Raw genomic sequence first — 27,618 nt, forward strand, 5'->3', positions numbered from 1 at the left:
ATTATTGTAATTACTATTATTATTATCCTTATTCTGATTATCAATTTTATCATTACTGTAATTACTATTATTATTATCATTATTCTGATTACCTTTATTCTGATTATCATCATCATCATCATCATCATCATCATCATCAATCTTTATTATTATTATTATTATTATTATTATTATTATTATTATTATTATTATTATCACTATCATAATTATTGTCATAGCATCTATATATTATATCATCCCTTCAAAATTGAATACAATGTAAACCACTTTAAGAAATTAATTTTTTAGAAAATCTTCCACCAAACTTCAACTTGTTTTAAGAAAATTTCAGATTGTTTATGAAATGTCAGTAAAAAATAACAACATCTCATACAATTATCACGAAATAGTGAGAAGGCTGTGTGGGGAATGGAGGGAAAGCTATCATTTCACTTAAGCTTTCTAAACATCTCCGCTAGTAATAGAAGATTCTAGAATTCCAGCGTTTGAAAGTTCGACTGATTTCCCAAACGCTGTCATGTGACCTTGGGAGGCGTGCATAAGGTACAAATTCAAAATTTCAGACCCAAGAGTTCAAGCATCTTAATATTATACCCTTTGAGCTTTTATATAGCACAATATCCACTCAAAGCACTTTACAAGGGGTCCCTGACCAACAGCAACATGTAACATGTAGAACGAGACATGGCGCCTGTTAGGCTATATTGCAATTTTTTTCCAACAGAGACAATGCTATCAATGACCAGGTACTCATTTTACACCTGAGTACGGCGAGAGAATGTGAGTAAAGAGCCTTTTGCAAGGACTCAACTATGTGCCGAGCAAGGCTCGAACCCAGGACCTTCCGATCTGAAAGCAAGTGTCATACCACAAGACCACATAGCTGCACAAGGACCTCCTCACCTGTATTTTTTCTTATGAAAATGTATTCTTTCTAATAATGATTGGTCCTTGAATCTAACAATCTAATATCCCTGAGGTCAGGATATCATTTAACATTTATAAAATCTATTTTTAGTAAAACTGAATGCGTGCAGGAAAAAAATAATAAATTCTTGAACTGCTAGCTTTAATACAGAGGATACAAGGGACGCTGCACAATTTGTTTTGCTATTACAGTATGGTAAAATCGGGGTTTCCGCAAAAACTAAAGGGGTATAATAACTAATATTTATAACACTCCTACAGCTCATTGCTGTTAAGTCAATCAAGGAATAAATTTCAACCATTGAAAAAAACATCTTCAATTTTTATCTAATCTATGCTCAAATGCAAATGCTTGCATCTCAAAGAAGTAAAAATAATCCTATAAAAAGTGGAAAAGATGCTTCAGTTCAATTCACAAAAATACAAATAAGGTATACAGTTCAGGTTACCCTATGACTTTATCAGCAAAATAGTCGATGGATAAGACGCATAAGAATCATGGCCTGATAAGAACACAATCTTCTCATACGTCTACCCTTTTATCAGTATAACTGATGATGAATACGATACATAAGAACATCTTCTCATCAGGCTACCCTTTTATCAGTATAACTGATGATGAATACGATACATAAGAACATCTTCTCATCAGGCTACCCTTTTATCAGTATTACTGATGATGAATATGATTACAAGAACATCATCTTCTCATCAAGCTACTCTTTTATCAGTATAACTGATGATGAATATGATACAGATGAATACAATCATCTCATCAGGGTACCATTTTATCAGTATAACTGATGACGAATATGATACATAAGAACATCATTTTCTCATCAAACTACCCTTTTATCAGTATAACCGACGATGAACACGATACATAGAGGAACATCCTCTTCTCATCAATGATGAATACAATACACATGTACATCATCTTCTCATTTAATTTAAGCCACCGAATTTGTTATTGTGAATTAAAATGAATCATTCCACTTTTGCATTATTATTTTATTTTTTACTAATCTATGCTAAACACTCCAGTTACAGAGGGACTTCCAATAAAAAATGCTGTCTTCCTATAACCTACAACATACACCATAGAGATCTGAACAAGTATGAATGAAAGGTGCCAGACAAAGCATTAAAGAAAAATACAAGAAAAAAAAAACATCCCAAAAAAATCTGTCTACCTCGACCTGAAAAATACATGAAATAAAAAACATCCCAAAAAATTAGTCGAGGTAGACTGATTTTTGGGATGTTTTTTTTTTTTTTTTTCTTGTATTTTTCAAGTCGAGGTAGACTGATTTTTGGGATGTTTTTTTTTTTTTTCTTGTATTTTTCAGGTCGAGGTAGACTGATTTTTGGGATGTTTTTTTTTTTTCTTGTATTTTTCAGTCGAGGTAGACTGATTTGGATGTTTTTTTTTTTTCTTGTATTTTTCAGGTCGAGGTAGACTGATTTTTGGGATGTTTTTTTTTTTTTTCTTGTATTTTTCAAGTCGAGGTAGACTGATTTTTGGGATGTTTTTTTTTTTTTCTTGTATTTTTCAGGTCGAGGTAGACTGATTTTTGGGATGTTTTTTTACTTGTATTTTTCTTTCTAACTTTGTCCGGTACCTTTCATTCACACTTGTTCAGATCTTTATCGTACAATGGTGCCTGCTCCCTAGTTTCTGAACATACACCATAGGTGCCTCTTGTTTCTATAACTGGTGCAATTATATGACTTATTTTTATTTTCAATCTTTTTCGTAATTACAGCTTCAAAATTAATTATTTAGAATTTGAATTAACATTGGTTCATCCTACAACATCTTCAGAAGTGTCCAAGTTGATACCGAATGGATATGAGGGACAGCAGTTAAAAAATGTTGAATCTCATTTTCAAGTGTAAAGAGAAAGCCACTTCACACATCAAATAAATATTTGATTTTGCATAAAAATCACTTAATCAAACACTTTTAATCACGTGGAAAACAATTCAGAGTTGAACACATTCAATGATCAACATGTCTTTTTTTTAAATGACAGAAAAAGCAAAAACTAAATCTAAATCTAATAATAAATAGTAATAATAATAATAATAATAATAATAATAATAATAATAATAATAATAATAATGATGATGATGATGATGATAATGATGATGATGATGATGATGATGATGATGACGATGATGATAATAACAATAACAATACAAATAACAAAAATAGAAACTTTCTTGTGATACACCATGAAGCACTATGAGAGGTGAATATTTTTTTAAAATACATGAACTTATCATGTGAAATGTAAAGATAAGGTAAATATAATTTTGACTTGTAATCATAAATACTTTTCTTTTCAAATGTGAAAAGTGCATTATTTACAACACTGGATAAAATCAATCTTTGGCCATATCTAAATAAAAACAAAATAAATAAATAAAAAAATCAATAATATACCTTGTACTATAAAAGTTTCCCGTTATTCCATATTCAGTGGATTTTAAAATTTGTTTGACTCTGCTACACTAAGCAGTTAGAAATTTCAACTTGGTGTTTATAACTCGCCAATTGGGGTTACTTTATAAATAAAAATAATAAAAAACTATTTTAAAAAAACATAATAAACACAACAACAACAAAAACAAAACAAACAAACATGGTAGTCAAATTTGCAAATCTAACTTTAAAGCAAAAGCAGCCCACTGATTATATTATAAATTGCTCAGAGGTAAAAGTGACAAGCAATTATTTTCCGTCATTTCATTAGCATATTATAATAAGTCAAGAAAATGGAGAGAAAGATAAAGGGAGTAAATGTGACTCATAAATAAGGGAACAACACAAAACAAACGACGTTTCGGCCTTTGGCCTTTTTCAAGCAAACTCTCCATTTTCTTGACTCATTTAGGCACCTCGAGTTTTTGGTTTTAATACGTCAAGAGCCCCCCTCCTGCTAAATTCTTATAATGTTATCATATATTTCAGTTTCAGTTACTGGATTCTAAGGAGCTGAAGAATGTCACTGACAAATGTTGTGAAATAAGTTTAATATTTTAATCATTTAGCAGTGGTTTGGACTCCATTGTAATGTGCGTCTATGTGGTCTAGTGGTATGACACCTGCTTTAGGATCAGAAGATCCTGGGTTCGAGTCTCGCTTGGCACATAGTTGAGTCCTGGGAAAAGGTAATTGTAATATCTCCTAACAGGCGTCATGTTCTTTATGTTACATATTATATGATATTGCTATTGGTCAGGGACCCTTTGTAAAGCGCTTTGAGTATGTTTAGTGGATACTGCGCTATATAAAAGCTCAAGTTTTATTTTTTATTTTTTTTTAATGTTTGTCTATTTATCTATTTATTAATTGATTCATTTATCTCTTTTTTGTTTGTTTGTTATTTGTATTTCTTCCATGCTATGCTGTTGAAAGTCTGATCCCACAAAATCTCACTGTTGTGCAGTTAGTTAACATCTATAAGCCACATTGTGGAATAAAAGCCTATGATAAAAAGCCAGTGTTTTAATTGAAGTCAAGGCATAAAATTGTAAGCAATGCAAACTCCGCAACAATAATAAGGAAAAGTAGAGAGAATGGTGGGGGCTGCCTGAAGCCTGGGATCGTGAAAATACTAACGATAGAGTGAAAATGGAGAGGCTCTCCATTTTTACTCTTTCAACAATAACAAGGCAATAATAATAATAATAATAATGCTGAAAACTTATATAGCGCTATAACTCCGAGACACCAGACTCTAAGCGCTTGTAATAATATATCAAGCATAGTTGGCAATTATCAGAATATGAGCCAATAACTTTTGAAACATGTTTATTTTATCTTATTATCTCACAGAAGTCTAAAGACACTTGCAATTCTTTTTGATCTCAAGGTCTAGCACTCGTCTTCAGACCTGCAGGTTCTGGTTCAAGTTCCATTCTGAGCAGCACAAAGTTGAATCTTTGGAAAAGGCACTTTACTCACATCCTCTCACTGCACAGGGGTAAAATAAGTACCTAGCGTTATATTGATAGAAAAATATAATTGCAATAGTGCCTTTCAGGTGAAATGTTTTATCGTAATGCTAAGTTGCTGTTGGCTTGGGACTGCTTCCAAAATGCTTTGAGCACATTTATTATATATTTTGCGAAATAAAACCTCATTATTTAGTTGTTTTTTGTTAAGTTTTTTTGTTTGCTCTTTTTTTAAAACTTGCAATTACCAGAAAGTGCAGAATAAAAATTGGACAAAGCGACTTAAATCAATTAGAGAAGAGATAGATAGATCCCATTAGCTTTCCATTCGTGATTTCAGCATAGGATAAATTCAAATGCTCATATGTAAATTACTAAATCTAAAAAAAAAACAAAAATAAACCCCCAAAAAACTTGACCTTTTATATGGAACAATATCCACTTAACATGCTCAAAGCGCTTAACAAAGGGTCCCTGACCAACAGCAATAAGTAACATGTAGAACGAGTCATGATGCCTGTCAGGTGATATTACCAATATTTTTTCAGACAGAAACAATGTCCAGGTATTCATTTTCCATCTGAGTACGGTGAGAGAACGTGAGTAAAGAGCTTTTTTCAAGGACTCTATTATGTGCTGAGGCTCGAACCCAGGACCTTCCGATCTGAAAGTGAGTGTCATACTAAAAGACCAGATAGCCGTATTGAACAAATAACAATAATAAAAGCAGTTATCAAAATGTGATCAATGAACGTGTAATTGTTTAAAACAGTGAATTTATTATATTGAAATAATGCAATATAAGATATTGGTGAATTATAAAGATAAATAAAATGATGTATGAATTCAAATCATTGCGCAGTCAAACTTCTAATGAACAATTATAAGTTCTAGATTCAAAAAAAGAAAGAAAAAAGTAGTCCTTCAGATCGAGATGACTCATGGAGCTGATGTTTATCCCGGTTTTTATAGCGTGAAATGGGCAATAGCAATAGCTTGCTACCCTTTGGTTAGGACGCTAGTGTATCACAAAGTACTTCCAATAGATCTAACACCCAGCTATCCAATAACTGCTGGGTGGACAGGAGAGGGGGGAGGTTGGAAAAAATCTCAACTTCACCCGGGATCGAACTCGGTCCCTTTGTCTGTGAAGTGAGTGCTCTACCGACTGAGCTATTGGGATCCCCAAGATTCTATAAAAAACTCATTAATTTTTAGATTGTGTCAAGACTATATTTGATGTCCTTTGGAAGAACGGGGAATAATTCACATGTTACTGCTTGAAGTCTGAAGATATAAATAACAATAGTCAAATGGAAGCTTTCATCTAAATACAAGGTTGACAATTTTCCGTTTGGGGGTCCCGATAACTCAGTTGGTAGAGCACTCGCTTCACACCCAAAGGGACTGAAATTGACCCCAGGTGCAGTCGGGATGACTCCCCTGTCCACCCAGCAGTGATTGGGTAGCTGGGTTTGTTAGATCTGGTGCTCGACAGAAAGGAACAGGTCATCATCTTCAAGGAACATATGTGGAGGATGTCCAGAGCAGGTGCCTCTGGACAATGTGACTGGGGACTTGAAAATGAAAATGGACATCATGTCCTAATGGAATGTCCAAAGTACAACCAGTTGAGAAGGAACTTCTGGCCTGACCCAACCCCATACTCAAAGAAGCTGTACGGAAGTGAGGACGACCTCAGGACCACTGTGGGCTTCATTCACCAGACCGGACTGACCATGTGACGTGACGGGAACGAAGAAGAAGAGAAGAAGATCTGGTGGAAAAAAACTTTGTAATAGACTAGTGTTCTATCCAAAGGGTAGCAAACAATTGCTATTGTCCGTTTCACAATATAGAAATCGGGATGAACTCTGGCTCCATGGGCCTAATGGCTCTGAAGGACTACTATTTTCCGTATATGTACGGGATTCAGTATGTCATGAACCCCCAGTATATTTTCCAATCACCTTCTAAACGGAAAAAAGTAAGTACACGATGTCTTCTTACTGGAGTTCAGCACTCAGAAAGGGGTCGGTCTGTAAGTTTGCATAAAAGTTCAGTAAATTTTTGTCTCCTGAATTGGCAACCCTGTAATTAACGGCGCCATTCTTTCACCTCTCATTTGTCTTTCGTGTTTCATTCATGGTGTTTTGTTGGCAAAGGGGAAACTCGAAACATCCACATAACCTGTCTTTGTGAATCAAATTGAAGCTTCCATTCCTTATGACTATTGTTATTTATTTGGAACAATAGGGTATACTGTAATTATTTGGTTTTGAATCGGATACATTGAATATACGCAAATGAACTGATGCTTAAAAAATATATATATTCTGAATGATGAGAGAAATTATAATGAAGTATAGAAATACAGAGAGCGGTTGGGGACTGCCTGAAGCTTGGGATGGTGAAAATACTACAGAAAAGGTGAAAATGGAAAGGCTTCGGATTCGAACAGTACAGACGACGGGTGTTTCAACGTTCCTTTGTTTATTGTCATGTTGATGAAGGGTTTGTACTCGAAACGTCCATTGTCTGTACTGTTCCCGTCCGAAGCCTTTCCATTTTCATCTTTTCATAAGTGTTTATAGAAATACACTGTAGAAAGGCCATTTTATGAAACTCTTGCAAACGTTTTGTCTCACAGGGTAAAATCCAGATAAAGGGGTGAGAAAGATAGGAAAAACCTGGAGAGTAGAGCGTACAGAATGCCATAAAAGCAAGCGGGGCATGAGATATATATCGATACTTGGTACTGATTTCATTTGATTTCTTAAGCAAACAAAAATAAATAAATAAATAAAAAATTGTTGCAATTTTGGTCAAGAGACCCTGTATGGCTGCCCCAAAGTATTAACAAGAAGAAAGAGAAAGATAGAGATGAAAAGAAAAAAAAAAAAAAATTAAAGTCTTTTTCTTATGGCAAGAGAGCTGTTCGCATATTATGGTTCCCATGGCTATAAATTAGACAAGAGTATCAATATAAATTAAAGGTAACTTAAAACTGTGAATAAGAATTTCCACTTCTGCATTTTATCTGCTTGTAAAAAAAAAAAAAAGGTTTCTCTTTCCTTAAAGGGTGAACCTAAAAGACAACGAAGATGACGATTACCCATCAGAATGACGATTACCATCAGAGCCAAGATTAAGGTTTTGACTGCAAAAGGTCAGAATGCTTCTAAAATTCACCAAGAATTGGAGAATATTTATAGAGATCTTATAAGGAAAAGTTAAGTTAAAATTGTACAGATCGCTGGTTCTATCTATCCTGCTCTATGGCTGTGAAACATGGACTCTCACTGCAGATCTAGAAAAACGAATCTGTGCTTTTCAAAATAAGAGCTATTGGAAAATCCTGAGATTTCATAAATTTGGAGCACAGAGCAAATAAGGATATATTAGAAGAAGTAGAGGATCGAGCAGGAGGACAGGAACCACTGTTGTCAATAGTGAAAAGAAGGAAATTGGCATGGTTTGGACACACTGTCCGCCATGATAGCCTGTGCAAGACTGTCATGCAGAGCACTGTAGAGGGACAGAGGAGAGGAGGAAGACAGAAGAAAAAACTATGGCAAGACAACATCAAAGAGTGTACAGGCCTGAATCTTAATAGCCTTCTAGAAAAGGCCATAGACCGCGATAAACGGCGTGAGGTTGTGAAGTCTGGACCCCGCATGTCCCTCCAACGATCAGCTGGTCATGGGAATGAGTGAGTGAGTGAATAAGTATAAAGCAAATATAATACTGATGACGTTTAAGAAAACGGAAAGATGCTCGGGACACATATTCAAATGACAAAGTAACATAAATAGAGACCTCTATTTGGGAAAATAAATGCTGGACAAAAAGAAGGCGAGATGCTTCAGATCTTAGTAAAACTTGAGCTTGAGCTTTTATACAGCGCGATATCCACTAAACATGATCAAAGCACTTTACAAGGGGCCCCTAGCCAAAAGCAACCCTTAACATATAGAACAAGACACGACGACTGTTAGGCAAGATTTCAAATTTTTTTCGGACAGAGACAACGCTGTTAACGGCCAGGTATCATTTTACGCCTGAGTACGGTGAGAGAATGTGGGTAAAGAGTCTTTTCCAAGGACTCAACTATGCGCTGAGCGAGGCTCGAACCCAGGACCTTCCTATCCAAAAGTGAGTGTCATACCACTAGATCACATAGCCGCACAAGTACAGAGTACAGTTCATAAAGAACCAGTGAGCAGCAAGGTGGTGACACCTTACAAGAGGATAAAGACTTGATTTTGGAAAGCATACCCTATATTTTTCACATATTCATCGCAATTTTTTTTTTTTACCAGAAACAATACTCCAAAGTCAGGTTAACTTTTACTCTTGTCGACTTTTGGGACAACCCCTTTCAAATGCTTTATTAATTTTTTGAAAAGCAGTTTGAAGCAAATACTCTGGAAACAATCAAAGTGCAGTGATGGGAAGGAATACCATGGGTAAGAAAAGACAATAATGAGCATATGGTTGACCAAATATGTACAAGATATATCATTGTGCTCATTAATTACGTATCAATATCTGTGTGTGTTTTTTTCTAATATTTGAAAGAAAAAAAGAATCTGAAAAAAATGGAAAGATAAGTGAAAATGCAAGTGTATCATGGGTAGAATATGAAAGACTTACAAGCACTTTGAGAATCTATTTAAAGAAGAAAAATTACGTTTTCAGAAACTTGACACAATATTTCTTATCTTGATTTGTGGACCTGGTATAACCTGTCACCGTTTCCAGTCATAACTGCCAATAATTTTACTACACTCTTACACCATTCTTCCAGAAACTTTTATTTTTCTAATACAAGTCAAAGTGATACTAAGTTGCTAGAAGATGTGGACTGTAAAAAGTAATAAACAAAAATGAATATAACAGCTTTAAAAAAAAGAACAAAATACCAAACACGGAACGTTTCAGGCTCAAAACCCTTCTTCACCCAACAGAAGACCTACAAAATATCTCTGTCATCTATCTGGAATTTAGTAATGTATTTATGTCTGTATTGTTTTCTGTTGTTGGCTGAAGAAGAGTTTTGAGCCCGAAACGTTCTGTGTTTGGTATTTTATTCTTTTTTTTTTAAAAGCTGTTATATTCATTTTTGTTTATTATTTTACTTATAGATAGTTCGAAGATGACGTCACTCAGGTCTTTGTTATTGTTTTTTGCCATCCGCGTTTATGAGTAATGCTCACTGAACTGTATTAACCTGACTATAAACGTTCATGGATACAACAGTTTTGTGTGTTGGTCCGTTATACTTCCGGATGGCAATGTTATGAGCTTCTTAGCCAAACGCATACTATCTATAGCTGCCTATGACTGCCTTTAGCAATCTCTTTATTTATATGTAATGATGAGTGAACTGTTTAGTCTGGTATGATTTTACAGGGCTTTATTACAGCCAATATTTTTGCTACACACTTTTACTTTTACATATTCTTCCTAAAGTTTAAATATTCCTTGTAGCTGCCTATGATAGCAGGGAGAGAATTGTGACGATCCTCTGAACACCATGGTTTGATTAATTAGAACAATAACCCAAGGGTCATTAGCAAACTCATATCAAAAGGGGACACAGAGCACTGGGCATGATAATCCTTGGCCACACTGGTCATTGCTTCGCTGTCTGAGATAAATTAAAAGAGCATATTGTATTCAGATACAGCTGAAATCTAGCCATGCTCAAATCAAGATGTACCCATATCTAGGCCTGCCATCAATGGAAATAAAGTACTGTAGTCATCAAAAGAGAAAACTCTTTTTTTTTCTGTCACATATGCTGAAACCTATGCACTTATACAAACATTTTCAGATTTTTTAACATTCCAACTGTTTATCAAAATACTTGTGTTCTGAAAATATTGTTTTAGGGTATGTGAAAATTTGAATTATTTTATCTCAAACTTTCTTATTTGTTACTTTAAACAACGCCAACAACCATCATCTTTATCAGCAATGAATATAATTGAAGGTCAAATTGTCTTAAGCTGGAACGATCCCATATCATATCAAGCATACAACAAAAGAATAAGAGGTGGGATTAATCAGTGGTCCAAGAACAGCCAAAGCATTGCAAATTGCACCGCACCTACAAGATACAGCAGTCAAAGCTGTAATAAATATAAATGGTTAACTTAGACGAAGAGACATGGGAACAGTTTGTACCAATTCGGCAACAGTTGAGTAGAACAAAACAAACAAACAAAAAGTTTTTGACTCTTTCAATTCCGCTATTTCTTGCTATCACATAAGGTAAAGTTGTGTTAAACATGTTTCCACAGAGAAATCGGCCAGGGCCACTTTGTGGCAAAACGGGGATGAAGAAATTATTTCTAACATGACTTTCAACCAAACGAATGCAACTTTTTATGCGTGTACTAGTATCATTCAACAATAATTTGCTACAAGGGGTAAAGAACCTGTTGGAATTGGATGATGAATATCACACGATGGGCTCTAACAATCATAAACTGGTTTTCAACAATTGTTTACATCCAATTCTACCATGCAAGCACCAAATGGCTACAGCTTACAATAAGTAACATTAATTCTACATCTCACATGGCTAAAGTAGGAGGTAAAAACAAGACAGCACCATTCAAAAGTTGACATTTGACTTATTGACTAAACGCTATCTAATAGACAGTCAACATTGTTCTAAACACTATCTAATAGACAGTCAACATTGTTCTAAACACTATCTAATAGACAGTCAACATTGTTCTAAACACTATCTTATTGACACTATCTTATTGACAGTCAACATTGTTCTAAACCCTATCTAATAGACAGTCACCATTGTTCTAAACGCTATCGAATTGACAGTCAACATTGTTCTAAACGCTATCGAATTGACAATCAAATAAATATATCTCAACACACTATTTGATCAGAGCAATTCATCAAATAACATTTCTTGAATATCAGAAATAGCATCAGCACAGCCAAAAGCAAAGAGGCTTAAAAAGTAAATCATATGGTTAGAACATTACAACAAGCATAATAAAGTTTTTAAAAGTTTGCCTGTTTAAGAGGGCTAAAATGTCAAAATTGTCGTATTTTTTGGAGTTTAGTAAAGCATTGAGAATTTCTTTTATATTGTAATTATAGTTTTCGGCCAAGAACCATTAATTATCATTGAAGCAATTTCTGTTTATACCAAATGTCTGATACCTCGGGAAAAAATTGAAATTGTCAAAAATACATTTTAACATAAAATTCATAAAAAGTTTTAAAAAGCTGAATATTGAAATGCTCACACCTTGATAACAAAAAGTGACACAGAAAGAACGGAAACTTGGCTTCAAGATTATTATTTGATCGTTATCCTTTTGATTGAGAGAATTTTAAACGGATTTCTATATGTAACAGTACAAGATAAGGCAATTACTCATACATTAAATGGGGCCGTACCAAGACTGCTGCAAAAGTTTGACAAGCAAATCATCAGCCGACATGCACAATTTAGTTGCTCATCTCATATCAAGACTAGAATACTCTAGACATTATTCTTTCAGGTCACCAAAAGCAAAAGAGCGATGTCTAAGAACCTAGGCAAAGCTTGCAATCATTGCATTTCTAACAAGATTACTTTGGTTGATTGTCACACAGGTGAAAGAGTAATGTGGAATTTTCAAAAAGTTTAACAAGACAAAGATGTCCATGTAAAGAACATTGCCTGGAATTCTTTGTTGTGAGAATAATTTATTAGAGGTTATAGTTTACTGGAGTTCAACAACAAAATAATGGAACAAATCTGTATGACTACCCATTCATTAAACACAACAAATGAAATTTTTTCCCCATTTTAAAATCGATCTATTTGAATTCAAAGATTTGTGTAGGAATGTCAGCATCCGTTTAATACAAATTATAACAAAATTTACACCTTTTTTTTTTTTTGTCATGATGTTATGGCTTTTATATAACGTGTAACTATAATCATATAAATTTGGCATTTAATTGGACGTTGGAAACTTTTTTGAGATGACATTTATCTCAATTTCTGCCTTATCTTTTGTACAGTTCAGAATTTTATATACTGTTAAGCCCTTATAACAAATTACGCATAAATATAAATGGGAAATATCAATGAAATTTTTTGACAATTATGAAATAAATGAGAGTTCTGTTCTTTTTGTGTCACTACGAAGAATTGCGATGTAAAAGCAAAACTAAGGGGAATGAGAAGAGGTATGTATGCAAAAGTCTAGCAAGAAAGTGTGATCCGAGGACGAGATATGTATTCATTATCAAATATTGCTTGGCCACTTATAGGAAATAAATATATTTATTAAAGTGAAAAATATAAATGACAGAAGCCATTGTAAGAAATACCATTAGCCACAATAAAGAAAAAAAAAGAAAAAAAAAGAAAGACTGATTATTTTGATCAATTTCACCCCAAAATTCAACTTGATGCATTTTTAATCATATTTATATATATATATATATATATATATATATATATATATATATATATCTATATATGCATTATTTTCAGAAATTATAAATAAAAATAAATAAAACAAAATTCCCTTTATTCATCCTTGAGGGAAATTTTTCTTTAAGCATCAGTCACAATGCAGCGCCACAGTGAGCTGTCTCTTATTCAAGGCAAAAAACAAAATGCTGACAGTAGGACTAAAATTCAAGTCTCATAGGTGGATGATTAAAGTCTTGTGCACTCGACTATCTCACCTCAACAAGATGAACAAGTGAGCACATGTGATAAAAGTTTGTATCAAAAATTTAATGTGACTTAGGGATGTCTTTCAAGGCACTTGTCATAGAAAAAAATATATATGTACTTATTGATATGAACACGATAGAAAAACTCTGAAAGAATCAAATTACACGATTAAATACCATGAATAGTTTAAATAAAAATAAGAAATAAATAAAACGAAAGAGAGAACAAAAGAAAAAGGATTGAACATCATGAAAAAAAAAAGCAAACCCAAAAAGAATATGATAAAATAAAACTATTAATAATTTAAACATTTGAACATTAAATAAAATTTCTTTTCACAATTTTTCACAAATTTTTTTTTTTTTAATTTGATTTTAATGTTCTTTTTCCTTTTCTTTCTTTAATTTTTATTTTTTTAAATTCTTCAAATCAAAACATAATCAGGGGGAAATTTTACCAATAATATTTCGAGCAATATGTAATTTGCGAAGTGTTGAGTCCAGATTGCCTTTTCCTTGAATGTGAATGAGAAAAGAAAAATCAACGGAAGTAACATGTTATTTTTGTAATAAATAGTTTCTATTAGTGTTTAAAATGTGTGATATTTAGCAGACCTTCATCTCTAGTGAGATGGACTATTATCATCTTTGATAAAGGACAAATGCAGACCTGCTACGGGCAGATAAACAAAATAAGTGTGGATTCTGAGAAAAAAAATCTGCATTTGATAAAATCAATCTGTATACACCCAAAATGCATTTTTTCTACTTATTTCTATGTATTGTCACTTTGAAATACTTAAGAATTGGTGAAAGATGGACATATTTCCATTTCTGAGTAAAATAACCAACATTAACATTAATTCAAATTTTAAAATTTAACTTGAAAAATCCCATTCTGGAGCAAATTTGGCCAAATTTAACACCAAAACTAATCTGTACAAGAGGCTGTGCCAAAAAAGCCATTTTCGTAAGCCTCGACACCAAAATACCCCAACATTTAAGAAAATCATTCATTTCATCAATTTCTCTGGCTTAAATAATCAAAATAAACCAAAATAGTTGTCCACACTTTTTGAAACTTTTGAAAACTATTTTTGCTACATTTTTGATGCTAGATCGTCAGTCTTTTGTTTAGTTTTCAATATTAAACCCACAGAAAGTGATGAAGACGAATATAGTCCATAGATTTTCCAAATCATTTAGTATTGGGGTATTTTTGAGATGAATCTTACGAAAATATCCTTTGGCACTTTCTCACATACGGATTAAATCTGTAAAAGTGGCCGGTCTGCAAATGATTCCCATTGGCTCAATGGATTATGCTTCAGACTGTCAGTCATGATCTGGATTCAACTGAATTATGTTTGAAAAAAATTCTGACCCTTTTGACCCCCAGCATGCAATGAATGGATGGAAAAGTATTGTTTATATGCCCTGGAAAGTACATTTTAATAGATTAGCGTCACATCCACACTGTAAATGACATGTCAAACAAATTAAAATAAGAGCAAGCTTATACCATATTTTCCAGACCATAAACCTTAACTTTTTTCTCCTGATCTCAGGCCTGTGGTTAATTGTCCCCTGCGACTATTAATAGTATTTTTCTTTGTCCATGTCAGCTAAATGTGTAGTTGTTTTTGATATTGTAACTAATAAACGACAGAAATCACACATTGCAAATGCTAGTAATTAACCATGTCCACATCAGCCAAGTGTGTAGTCTTCATGGCTGTTGCATGTTGTTATGAGATGTAACAATTGCTAATGCTCATACTTTTTTTTTGGCCATGTCAATCGAGTGTGTAGTTTTCATAGCTGTTGCAGGTTGTTAGATGTAACAATAGTTAATGCTCATACTTTCTTTTTGGCAGTGTCAGCCAAGTGTGTAGTTTTCATGGCTGTTATGAAATTGTAGCGATTTCTAATGCTCATATTATTTTTCTTTGTCTGTGTCAGCAAAGAAATTGTAACGAATAAATGATGACTGAAATCACGCATGGATTCCTATCAGCCAATTGAAACTACCATAATACAGGTAGGTCCTATGTACAAGGAGGTGCGGCTTATGGTATGATAAAATTGGGTGGAGACGCTTATAGAATGGTGAGTTTTATAGTCTGGCAAATATGGTACTTGAAAATAAATTATGATCTAGAAGAGGTAATTATCTCATATTTATCCAAAATGAGCAAATACAAACCAAAAGAGTTAGAAAAACGATCATAAAAGAAAATAATCTTAATTCCAATTACTATTAGTACTAAATTTATCAGACTGGAGAATAAAACTAAAACTCCTTGCATTTCCAACAAGAAAAATACTGTCTGTATATCATTAACATTTTTGTACGTCTTGAAAAATATAAAAAATAATCAACCTTGATGAAAAGAAAGATTTAATCACAAACTAAAACTATTTCATATAAAATGAGGGCATACAAGTCACAACAGAGAGGAGTCTGTAGGAGAAAAATGCAATGTTTACAATGCAAACTTGCACCAGAAAGGAAAAGTAGAAAGTTTATACTGACCAGAGAAGAAATATATGTTGCCTTTTTATTGACTTTAACTAATGCAATAAATGTTGACCACATTTATAATATCTCATATTTAGGTGTCCTTTCATCTAAAAGAACAATGTCATTCCATAAGAAATCACATTCCGTGAATCAATATCAAATGGAAATAGACTTACAGATTCATTTACACATAGACCAGTACACAAAATGTTCCTAAAAACTCAACTTCATCTTTTTTTTTTTAATGTGCTTGGCCATGGTTTTTCCCATAATAAAAGTTACTAACCTCATTTATTAGTGGCAAAAACCATATTTCATGAGTCTCACAAACATAAAAACAAAAAGAAGTCAAGTTAACTCTATACATCAAAATAGAAATGTGAGTTGATGTCAAAGATCACTTTTTTTTTTGGGGGGGGGGGGGGTAAACATTTTAAAACTCTCCATTTAATCAGATGATTGTGAGACCGACAATAATATTGACAAAGGATATGTAGTAAGATTGCACTAGCATGGAATTGACTACGAGAAACAGTTATCTAGCCACACACGCCAACAACAGACAAAGTGAAATTGATAAAGCACAGAAACACGCTATACTTTTGCAGCACAGAAGCAATAGATTTCAATTCAATATCCATATCAATATTCTTAGCAATATTTCAACTCTGTGTCTAAAATACACATCATTCGATCTAATAATTTTAAAATCATAATCAAGAACAAATTCAAACTAGTCATATTTTGAAAGCTTGAAGAATAAAAGTAAGAATTTTGCATTTCTAAATTAATGAAAGAAGTACAGTTTGAAACCAAGAAATCCATCACTGACTAAATATTACCAAAGTCATAGCAACATCTTGAACAGAAAGAAAAAGATTAAAGTATTTCATCTGTTTCTTTTTTTAAAAAATAATTATCCGAAAGACAAAATATTAATTTTACTCAATTACTTTTAGAGGAATTATTCACAACTTTATTAGGTTTGCCATGTAGGAAAAACAATTTAAAGATAACTTAAAATCTAAATTCACAATTCCAACTCCCAAAAGAGTGGAATGAATTTACATGCAATTCTCAATTCCATGAAACACATGATTTAGGATTACGAAAATGCCTTCTCAAGAGAGAAGTTAGGGAGAACAGGAGGAGGGAGGGGGGAGGTTGAAATACCAACAACAACAAAAAGAAAGAAATATAAATACAAATCATCAATATTCCTAAATGTTACATGATGTGTTAATCGCACACACTACAAAATCACGACTACTGATAGTATCCAGTATTTGTGTACTTTCAAATGCTGTTTGGTGTACTTTCAAAAGCTGTTTTGTGTACTTTCAAAAGTTGTTTTGTGTACTTTCAAATGCTGTTTTGTGTCTTTCAAAAGCTGTTTTGTGTACTTTCAAAAGCTGTTTTACAAAAGACACCCTTGTAGATTGTAACATCAAATACAAAACGTGTGACCAAACAATTTGATCAATCAGTGGGTAGAGCAACAATAAACAACAACAAATCCCACCTTGCTTGCAGGACACGTTGCAGCAACCATCCTCCAGGCTTCTGCTTCTCTTGTCCTCACTGGTCTGTCGAGTCAATTCTGCCACAGATATAATAATTGAGCTTTGAGCTTTTTTTATATAGCACAATATCCAATAAATGAGCTCAATGTGCTTTACAAGGGGTCCCTGGGCAATAGCAACATTTAACATGTAGGACGGGACATGACACCTGTTAGGCGATATTACAATTTTTCGGACAAAGACAACGCTGTTAACAGCCAGGTACTCAGTTTACACCTGAGTACGGTGAGAGAATGTGAGTAAAGAGTCTTTTCCAAGGACTCAACTATGCGTCGAGTGAGGCTCAAACCCAGGACCTTCCAATCTGAAAGCGAGTGCTCATACCACTAGACCAAATAGCCGCACAACAATCAAACCATGAAATAGTACAACTGGAAAATGAAAATACTGCACTAATCTTGTAACATAACAAATAACTAGCAAATGATCATAATTATCCTGTTCACTCTTGATATTTAAAAAAAATATAAATTCTTTATGTAATAAATCATTATTTCATTGTAATCTCAAAACTATTTATTGTGGCAAATGTCAGATTGACTAACAACTTGAATACAATCTTACTGAAGTCTATAAATGAAAAATGTTGCTGCTTGAAGCTCGAAGGAAAAAATAATGATAAGTTTTGAAATGTAAGCTTCAATCTATTAAACGAAGACATATACTGTGGACGTTTTGGGTTTCCCCATTATCAATAAAACATGATGAATGAAACAGGACAAATGAAGATGTGTGAATCACATTTCATTCATAAAGGGGAAACTGTTATTTTTTCTGAGGTCTATAAAGTGAACACTGGTTATAGTCATCTGTGGTGACAAACTTAAAAAAGGAATATTGTCACAATGGAAATGTTTCATTATTTCCTAACCTAAATCCAACAGATGAGGCAACATATTGTGACGAGTTTATGCAAGGGTGTCATAGCCTGTTACTGAATATCAAATTTAAGAAAACAAAGACGGAAACTGAGTTGCGATTTGGAAACAGATTCGTCTAAAAGAAATAAGACAAACCATTTTCAAAATGGAAATTGAGAAAATTTGAAAAAGTGAATGCTTAATGTCAAATATGATGAAAATGCTGCATGAAGCTCGAATGAAAAAATAACAATAAGTGTTGAATTGTAAGCTTCAATTTATTAGACAAAGACAGATACTGTGGACGTTTCGGGTTTCCACTTTATCAACAAAACACGATGAATAAAACACTAAGGACGAATGAGATATGTGTGAATGGCGTAGTTAAGGTGAATAAACTTTTAAAACTTAACTATGCCATTCATAAATATCTCATTCGTCCCTAGTGTTTTATTCATCGTGTTTTGTTGATAAAGGGGAAACCCAAAATGTCCACAGTATCTGTCTTTGTCTAATAAATTGAAGCTTACATTTCAATACTTATCGTTATTTTAAAATATGAAATATGGGTAATTCTGCGTAATATTTCAAGATTTTTATCAATCTACATACGATAGTTTAATAGATCACTGCTAAATTTATCCATATTCAACTTTGAAACAATTATACAACCCTAAAGCAGTCAATTTTGTCAAAGTCCAAGGCCTTTTTTTTTTGTTTTGTTCACTCAAATACATGGAATAAATCAAATAATTACCTGTTGCTGAGCTGCCAGCAATCTGTATAGGGTCAGTTTTGGGGTTCGATGAGTTTGATGCCACTTCCAAATCAGGAGTTATATCCTCTTCCATCAAACTTTCCGCAAGATTCATGCTTCCTTCCTTCCTCAAAAGCAATTCTACTGATTTTGGAAGACTGAAGGAAAGATTTTCTACACTGCCTTTACAGGTACAAGACGATTCAATGGGGACAGATTTGTGACGGTGGTGCTGCTTTCTCTGTTTCCATACAGGGTCTGAATCACACCCAGGAAGACTGAAGGCAAGGCCTGATGTGTTCTGTGTTGATATCTATTTTTAAAAAAGAAAAGGTAAGTAATATAAAAACTGCGAATCATTCGACCTAGTTAGAGAAAATTGCTAGGCAAAAAGCAATTAATTTTATGCCATACAGTATCAATTTAGCAGTCCTTCAGTTATCTCATGGAGCTAGACTTTATCCAGGTTTCTGTAACATTAACCAAATAAAAAATTTGCCTGCTATCGTTTGGATAGGATTTAAGTTTATTGCAAAGTACTTTTCACTCAATCTTACAGGCCCTGTTAGCCAATTGTAGAGAAAAAAAAACCTCAACTCGACTAAAGATGAACTATATCTCTATTCTTGTAAAAAGTAATACACAAAAATGAATATAACAGCTTCAAAACGGAACAAAATACCAAACATGGAACGTTATGGGCTCAAAATTCTTCTTCAGCCAACAATGATCAGTTCACAATGTCAGTAAGATGAGTATACATTTTACCGCTGACCAGTCACTTTATGCTTTGTCATTGACCAGTCACATCGCTACCGCGTGTATTTTCTGGACTTAAGAAGTTTCAGTTTCACTATGTAATAATGATTTTTGAATTGTGCTGGTTTAAAGTGTAATTTTTAAACTAAATTATCATAATTTGTGAAAATAGTCAGAGTTTGGAAATGCACATATTTTGGAGTTTACGAAAAGAAAACCTCCTCTCCAAATGAAGAATTCTATCTAACTCAAATTCTATAATTTAAGCTTATAATCAATACGACTTAATACTGTTTTGAGCCAATGTATATGTTATTGGACATGATAAAAATATAATGAGTTTAATAAATAAAAAGAAATGAAAGAATACGTTTATTCCACCCTATTATTATTAGAAATTTTGTAAACAAATGGTATGGTATTCGTTCTTCTATTCGCTATAATTTGTATCTTTCTCCTGCTTGAATGACAATTTGACCCAAAACTAAAAACGTTGGATTTGTATTCATGTGCACCAAACGATTATTTTTAATTACAAATCAACTGTCTTTTACAGCTAATTTCACACCAATAAAATGTGTGAAAATATTCTGCAATCGTTGAATAAAATTTTTATTCAACTCATTTAAAGCATTATTCAACGATTACATATTTAATAAGAAATGATAGGGTTTTCCAATGAGAGGGGTGGAATAATAGACTTTTAAATATGACAAAACTAGATAACTGAGGGAATGGAACTAGCAGCTAATTATCATAAATACTCGTCTTACCTCAGGAGAAACTGGGGCACTAGCAGAGGAAGGTGGCTTTTCAGATGTCTTAATCTCCTCATCTACGAGCTCGACATGTCTAGTGTCCCCGTCACTGTCTTTGTTAATGTTATCAAAGCCATTATGATCTTTATTGCTGTCATCAACATCATCTTCATCATTATCATCATCATCATCGTCATCACCCCAGTCCCATTCAGGAGTTTCGGGATCTGGGGATCTTGGATGGTTGGAGAATTTACTCTTTTTGGCACTGCCAGACTAAACCAGAGTGGGAAACAAATCATTTTTTGTATTATAATGGCCTTTAAATCATTCAGAGAGAGAGAGAGAGAGAGAGAGAGAGAGAGAGAGAGAGAGAGAGAGAGAGAGAGAGAGAGAGAGAGAGAGAGAGAGAGAGAGAGAGAGAGAGAGAGAGAGAGAGAGAGAGAGAGAGAGAGAGAGAGAGAGAGAGAGAGAAAGATTCTAAACATTTAGCTTTTCCAAAATAAAAAGAATTGTCAATGGGACAACTACATGTCAACGCAGAATAGTATCCTTTATAATAAAACAGAAGGAGGAACAAAATTGACATCAGTCAGCTCTTTGTTATTGTTATTGATTTTGGCCAGCCATTTTTATGATAAGATCTCACTAAATTCTGTCAATCATATTATAAAAACGTTCCATGTTACACACAGTTATGTGTGTTGGTGCGTTATATCAGGCTAGTGGATGTTGTGAGTATTTTAGCTGAACACACAGCATCAATACATAATTTAACGAAAGTGCGACAAAATTTAAAGTTTTGAAATAATAAAAAGGTTGCATTATGAAAGCATTTAATCCATGTCTGAATTACAACATTATGCTAACAAAAATAGGAATTTCTTACCAATGGATAATTCCCTATCAAAATGACCACAAACAACTTTGTCACCAAACACATAAAGACAGTCTTTGGTACAGCTTGCAAAACTACATATCACATGTATTAGGTAATGGAATGGGGAAGGGGGAAAGGAGTGCAATTCATTTTCCTACTTAGCTCCCTTTTGGCAATCATATTTTTAAAAATCAACTCCCCCCCCCCTCCGTTCTTTTTTTCTTTTTCTTCTTACCAAAATCATCATTTTTTGAAAATTGGAATTTCAGAGACATTGGCGGAATAGCGGGAAGGAAGAGTGACACTAGGAATGATTCTGCCAAAAGTGGAAGGGTTGGCAGGTATGCATTATGTATTAATGAAATAGCAAGAAAATAGCCATAGTTCTAATACTAACACTTGAGGGGTTTTCCCTGGACATTGACCTGTCCATTGACACAACCGTGGCAAATTCCTTCTCTATGATTTCCTCCAATTCCGTCACAGATGACCGGTGAGGCAAGGGGAACAGGTTGTCTCCATTCTCCTCCATATCAGGACTCATCAGACATTCCTCTGGATTTTCTGCCACCGCACAAGAGCTGGATGTTTCCTGAGATCAGAAAAATGGGAATGCTTACGTTTGCTTTTATTTTGTTATTTTGTAATTTATGCAAGACTTTTTGTACCACTTCATTGTCGATAGCTCATTTGATAGAGCACTAGCTTCACATGCAAAGGAACCGAGGTCGATACCGGACGAAGTTAAAAAATTTTCCAACCCCCCCCTGTTTACCCAGCAGTGATTGGGTAGTGAGCCTGTTAGATTTGGCAGAAGGTATTTTGCGATTACCATCGTGCTATACACAGGGTAGTAAGCAATTGATATTGTCCATTTCAAGATATAGAAACCGGGACGGGCTGTATGGGCCTAATAGCTCTGAAGGACTACTTTATTTTTTCTCATGGTTTTGTGTTATGATTTGTTTTGTTTTTGTTTTTAAGGGTTTATACGGCGCTTGCAACACATGCACACGGTTAGGTCATATCAGTGCCAGTAATAAGGATGGGATAGTAAAAAGTTCTAGAAACACAAATAAAGCACCCAAGAAAAATTAAGACCATATGGGAATTAGTTCAAACAGGGAACAGATGTAGATTCCAAGAGATTTTACTTAGTAGAATAAACTTTCCAAGATTTTTCTAAAAGAGAAGACATACCAATTATCTCTGTTGTCTATCTGAAATTTAGTAATGTATTTATGTCTTTATTGTTTTTTGTTGTCGGCTGAGAAAGGGTTTTGAGCCCGAAATGTTCCATGTTTGGTATTGGTTCTTCTATGAAGCTGTTATATTCATTTTTGTTTATTACTTTTTACAGTCCATAGTTCCTACCAGCTTAGTATCACTTTGACTGGTTTGAGTACAACTTTGAGGGGCATACATTCTTGGAAAAGGCTCTTTACTTTAAAGAATAAATACTGGGACCACAAAAGACGGAACTTACTTATCCCCTGAAAACAGTGGGTCACCTCAAACTACTGACAAGCCACAGCAGGACTGCTGCAAACAAGCATCTTTGGGGTCTGTGGGAGTCAGCCGACTGTCCCCACTGTAAGGGAATGCCAGAGACAGCAGACCACATGTGACGAGATTGGTGGGAGGTTTCAAAGCTATCCTCAACTGAGGTGACGAATTCAAAGACTGGCTGGAGACTTCCAGTGTGGAGATGTAGCCATATGCTACTACTACTACTTATCCCCTGGTCTACAAAATGAGAACATCAAATAAACGACAGAGAAATCTTAGTGGCAGTCTTCTGGTACTGCTGTAAAAACACAAAGAGGGACATATACTAATGTTAAAATGAGAGCCTCTTTCAAAGCTCATGTTAGGTTTGGAAAATAAATTTTAAAAAGTAATGGGAAAGGGAACGGAGTTATAATTTCAGATGATAGTGAGACATTGAAATGCACTTCTTCTTATAAACCTGCTGACACAGCACGACTGTCAAAATCCCCCCCCCCTCCCCCCCTCCTCTCCTCCAACCCCCCAAAAAAGGTAAAAATCATGGAACGTTTAAAAAATAAAAAATCATATTTGTCAGAAAGAAAAAATAATTATATAAAAAAAAAAAAAAAACAATAAAAAAAACACCAATTTAAAAAAAAAACAGCACTTTCATTTCATTGAAAAAAAAACAAACTTTTAAAGAAAAAAAAATTCATTTTGATTTTTTTTTGTCTTTCTCCATATGTGTGCTTTTTAAAACAACATTTAAAAAGCTACAAAGCTCAGATAAGATGTATTATAGTTCAAATAATACAAAAAGTAGTTTAATTTTTCAAATAACTGAACTATAATATTTCTTACATTTGTTGATTCCCTGTGAAGCTTGGGTCTGAACCCCATTCCCTTGGGTGGATTCCCAACTTGGTCGCAAGATGTGTAGGCACCAGGACTGAAGTGAAGTTCTACATGGAATCGATCGTCAGAGTTTATATCCTGTCATGAGGGAATGGAAAAAACTAAGAGATAGAACAGAGCTGACATCACTCAGGTCTTTGTTACTGTTTTTAGCATGCCATTTTTATGACTAGGTGTGTGTGGCTATGTGGTCTAGTGGTATGACACTCGCTTTCGGATCCTGAGTTCAAGCCTTGCTCATCGCATAGTTGAGTTCTTGGAAGGGCTCTTTACTCACATTCTCTCACTGTACTCAGGTGTAAAATGAGTACCTGGCCGTTAACAGCATTGTCTCTTTTGAAATAAATTGCAAGATAGCCTAACAGGCGTCATTGTTGCTGTTGGCCAGGGACCCCATGTAAAGCACTTTGAGCACGGTAAAATTCGGCTCCATGGGCCCAATGGCTCTGAAAGACTACTTTATGGGCCTCTTGGCACAGAGAGATTTAAGGTTAAGGTAAAGTTACCTATTGCTGTTTCTCTCCGTCACCATCAATTAATTTCTAACAGGAAAAAAACACTGAAAAGGGTAACAAAAATAGGTGACTGAGGGATAACTTCCAGCAGCACTTTCCAAATTGCATTCTCAACTTACCTGAGCAGGGTCCTCAAACATCATGATAACGATCTGAGACATGTAATTCAGTTCAGCACAGGCACCCATGAAATCCATAGCACGCTTCCACTGTTCATCTTTTTCCTCCTGAAAAACAAGAGAGTTACAGAAAACTTACTTATCCAAACCAGTGACCACCTGAGCTCTAGCCATTCGGTCTTATGCCATGACGTAGAAGTTAGACGTCTTTTGTAGTTGTGAGTTACAAAAAAAAAGAAATGGCTCAATTTCAAATTTTAATCATCATCAATAACTTTAGTAACTTAACTCTTTCAATGCCATTGGCCGCACTGTGCGGCCAGAGCAGAATCTGTTCTACTGGCCAATGGCCGCACAGTGCAGCGGGTCTTAAAAGGCAAAAACAATAATGTAATCCAATCCTACTTTCTACAAAAGTACTATAAATTGAACCAATTGTATCATTTATTTCATCAGAACATTCAATTGGCCCTAGGGGGTATTTTAATTGAGATTTTGCGCTGAACTTGAGCGTCGTTTTGTCTTAAACACACAGCCATTTTGTGCCAGAAATACAAATATAGCCTCAGCGCTGAAAGAGTTAAGCCATCAAGTCTCTAAAATCTAAAATGCAAAACTTCTCACATCTAAACTAGGACATGTTTACCTTAAGTACTGATGCTGTGACAGTAATGGATAGTATCGATATGTAAAGTGTGCTGAGCACTTCCTCGTGATGTGGTAGGGCGCTCAACAAATACAATGTATGATTATTATTATTATTATTATTATTATTATTATTATTATTATTATTATCATCATCAGCATTGATTACAATATCAAAATGTGCCTCATCACACACACACACAAACACACAAAAGCTTAATGAGCCTAAATATCAAAATAGGTCTTTGTAGACATAAAATACTGAGGAAAAAATGATGTGTGAAATACACATCTAAAATTGTGCTTTGAGCAAATTTTCCTAACCTTTTTCCTAAATTGCAGATTCCGCCTAATAGACTCTAGTGGGTGTGTGATTAAGTAGAGTGAACATTTTTCTTTTGTTTTTTGTTAATCAAAATAGGGAACTTAGATCTTGAAAAGAATGGATGAGGGGAAAAATGGAGAACTACAGGTAAAAAATAAATTATTTCCATCTTGGGATAGACTTTTGCTGCTACATTTTATTATAATTAATAACTCTATTCTATACAGTATATGTCCATTTGAATGTATAACTCACATCTAAGAAACCCCCGTATCGTAGCATGGAAAGCATTGAGTGGATATGACTCTCACTGGTGAAATACAGACGGGTCCTCACAAACCTTTCAGGTGACGCAACTCCCTTGGAGTATCTGAAATAAATGAAAATAATCTTTTTAAAGTGTACAAAACTTCCACTTTTTTTTCTTATAAAGCACAATATCCACTTAATGTGTTCCAAATGCTTTACAAAGGATCCCAAGCCAACAGCAATACTTAAACACTTAGGACAAGACATGACGCCTATAAGGTGCTATTACAATTTTTTGTTTTAACATAGACAACCCTACTTTCAACCAGGTACTCATTTTACACCTGAGTGGTGAGAGAATGTGTTAAAAGAGCCTTTCCTTTCCAGGGACTAAATTTTGTACTGACCAGAGCTGGTCTTGAACCAGGGCCTAGTGTTTCGAAAGCAAGTGTCATATCTCAAGACCACAAATCCGAAAAGAAGTTACTGTTACTAGAAACTAAGTTCCTGAATAAGGTCTACTGGTTGAGAAATAAGTGATGGTGATTTGAGAAAAAGTGCCACAAGGTGAAATTTTTATTCTTGACGTTTACCATTTATGAATAAATCAGTTCTACCTATTACAACAGAGGAATAAACTTTTGGGATATTCTCAATAGAGCCACAGCTTCAAACATGGACATTAAATTCCTATCAATAAAAACTGAGATAAATGCATTTAAAGTTTTATATGTATATTTTAAAACACTCTGTCTATTACACACACAAAAAAAAAACGCAAAAAAATACCAAAAAATATTCCCGACTATTATTTCCTTGGAATGCAGTTGTGGATAGGTCAATTGTCAGTGAAAACAAAGTGCTAAATATGAACAGTGAGGAAATGATGATTTTTTCCTTATATTTTGCCATTTTGTCAAATTCAGTCTATGCAGTATTACCTCTAAGACCATCACACAAATGTTAAAATTCATCAACTTTAATGACAATTGTCAAGCAAATTGTATCAGTGTGGTAAAAGGTAAGAAACACAACAAATCAAATTATATCCTAAATTAAAAAACTGAAGCCTTGTTTGTCACTAACATCATTATTATTATCGGAAAAATCTATTTCATATTTGGGGAGAAATGAATGCTACATCTATTTCTTCATAAAAGTGAGTGGACCAGGCACATATGTTGATAATAACAAGAAATGAAGTGAGTAGGAAAGTGCTAGATGACAATAGAGAATAAAAATGTCGCAGCGATGGGGATCAAACCCGCGACCTTACTGGTACAACTCTGCCGGTGGAACTTTCCTACTCACTTCATTTCTTGCTATCATCTGTTTCTTAAATTTTAGTGAATGAACATAGAGATTAAATTTTCAAAATGCAAACATTTGATTATGACATGATTTAAAGGCTAAAATAAAATACTTATGAGCAAGATGAAAATGGTTTAAATTTTGACTATAAGTTACACTGAATGACATAATCAGTCGGATGGTGAAAAGGTTTGAACTGAGATATTGCCAAGTTTAGTTAGAAGGACAATTTTTTATCCAAAATGAGTTCTTGTCATAAATGATTAAATCAATTTGTACATCTTCGGGAAATATCAAAGCTTAATTTCACTTCTAAATA

At 34.0% G+C, this 27,618-nt stretch overlaps 1 protein-coding gene across 17 annotated transcripts in view; it reads right to left on the minus strand.

Annotated features, from left to right (window-relative positions):
- Positions 1-27,618, minus strand: part of LOC144967475 (inositol hexakisphosphate and diphosphoinositol-pentakisphosphate kinase 2-like) — a 100,631-nt gene that overhangs the window by 17,591 nt on the left and 55,422 nt on the right. For 9 of the 17 annotated variants that reach the window (XM_078904777.1, XM_078904775.1, XM_078904772.1 and 6 more), the window contains 8 exons: positions 25,995-26,109; positions 24,770-24,877; positions 24,082-24,213; positions 22,127-22,321; positions 20,865-21,125; positions 19,333-19,645; positions 17,655-17,732; positions 14,067-14,123 (listed from right to left, as the gene is read on the minus strand). In XM_078904777.1, coding sequence (XP_078760903.1) covers positions 14,067-14,123; positions 17,655-17,732; positions 19,333-19,645; positions 20,865-21,125; positions 22,127-22,321; positions 24,082-24,213; positions 24,770-24,877; positions 25,995-26,109 — 1,259 coding nt within the window. Of the gene's footprint in view, positions 1-9,546; positions 9,562-13,961; positions 14,124-17,654; positions 17,733-19,332; positions 19,646-20,864; positions 21,126-22,126; positions 22,322-24,081; positions 24,214-24,769; positions 24,878-25,994; positions 26,110-27,618 lie in introns of those variants that run through there. The other 8 variants (XM_078904779.1, XM_078904778.1, XM_078904776.1 and 5 more) reach the window with 3 other exon arrangements.

The sequence above is a fragment of the Berghia stephanieae genome, chromosome 3 (genome assembly GCF_034508935.2).
Source record: "Berghia stephanieae isolate SIO BIC M18660-M18661 chromosome 3, UCSD_Bste_1.3, whole genome shotgun sequence".
Taxonomy (NCBI): domain Eukaryota; kingdom Metazoa; phylum Mollusca; class Gastropoda; order Nudibranchia; family Aeolidiidae; genus Berghia; species Berghia stephanieae.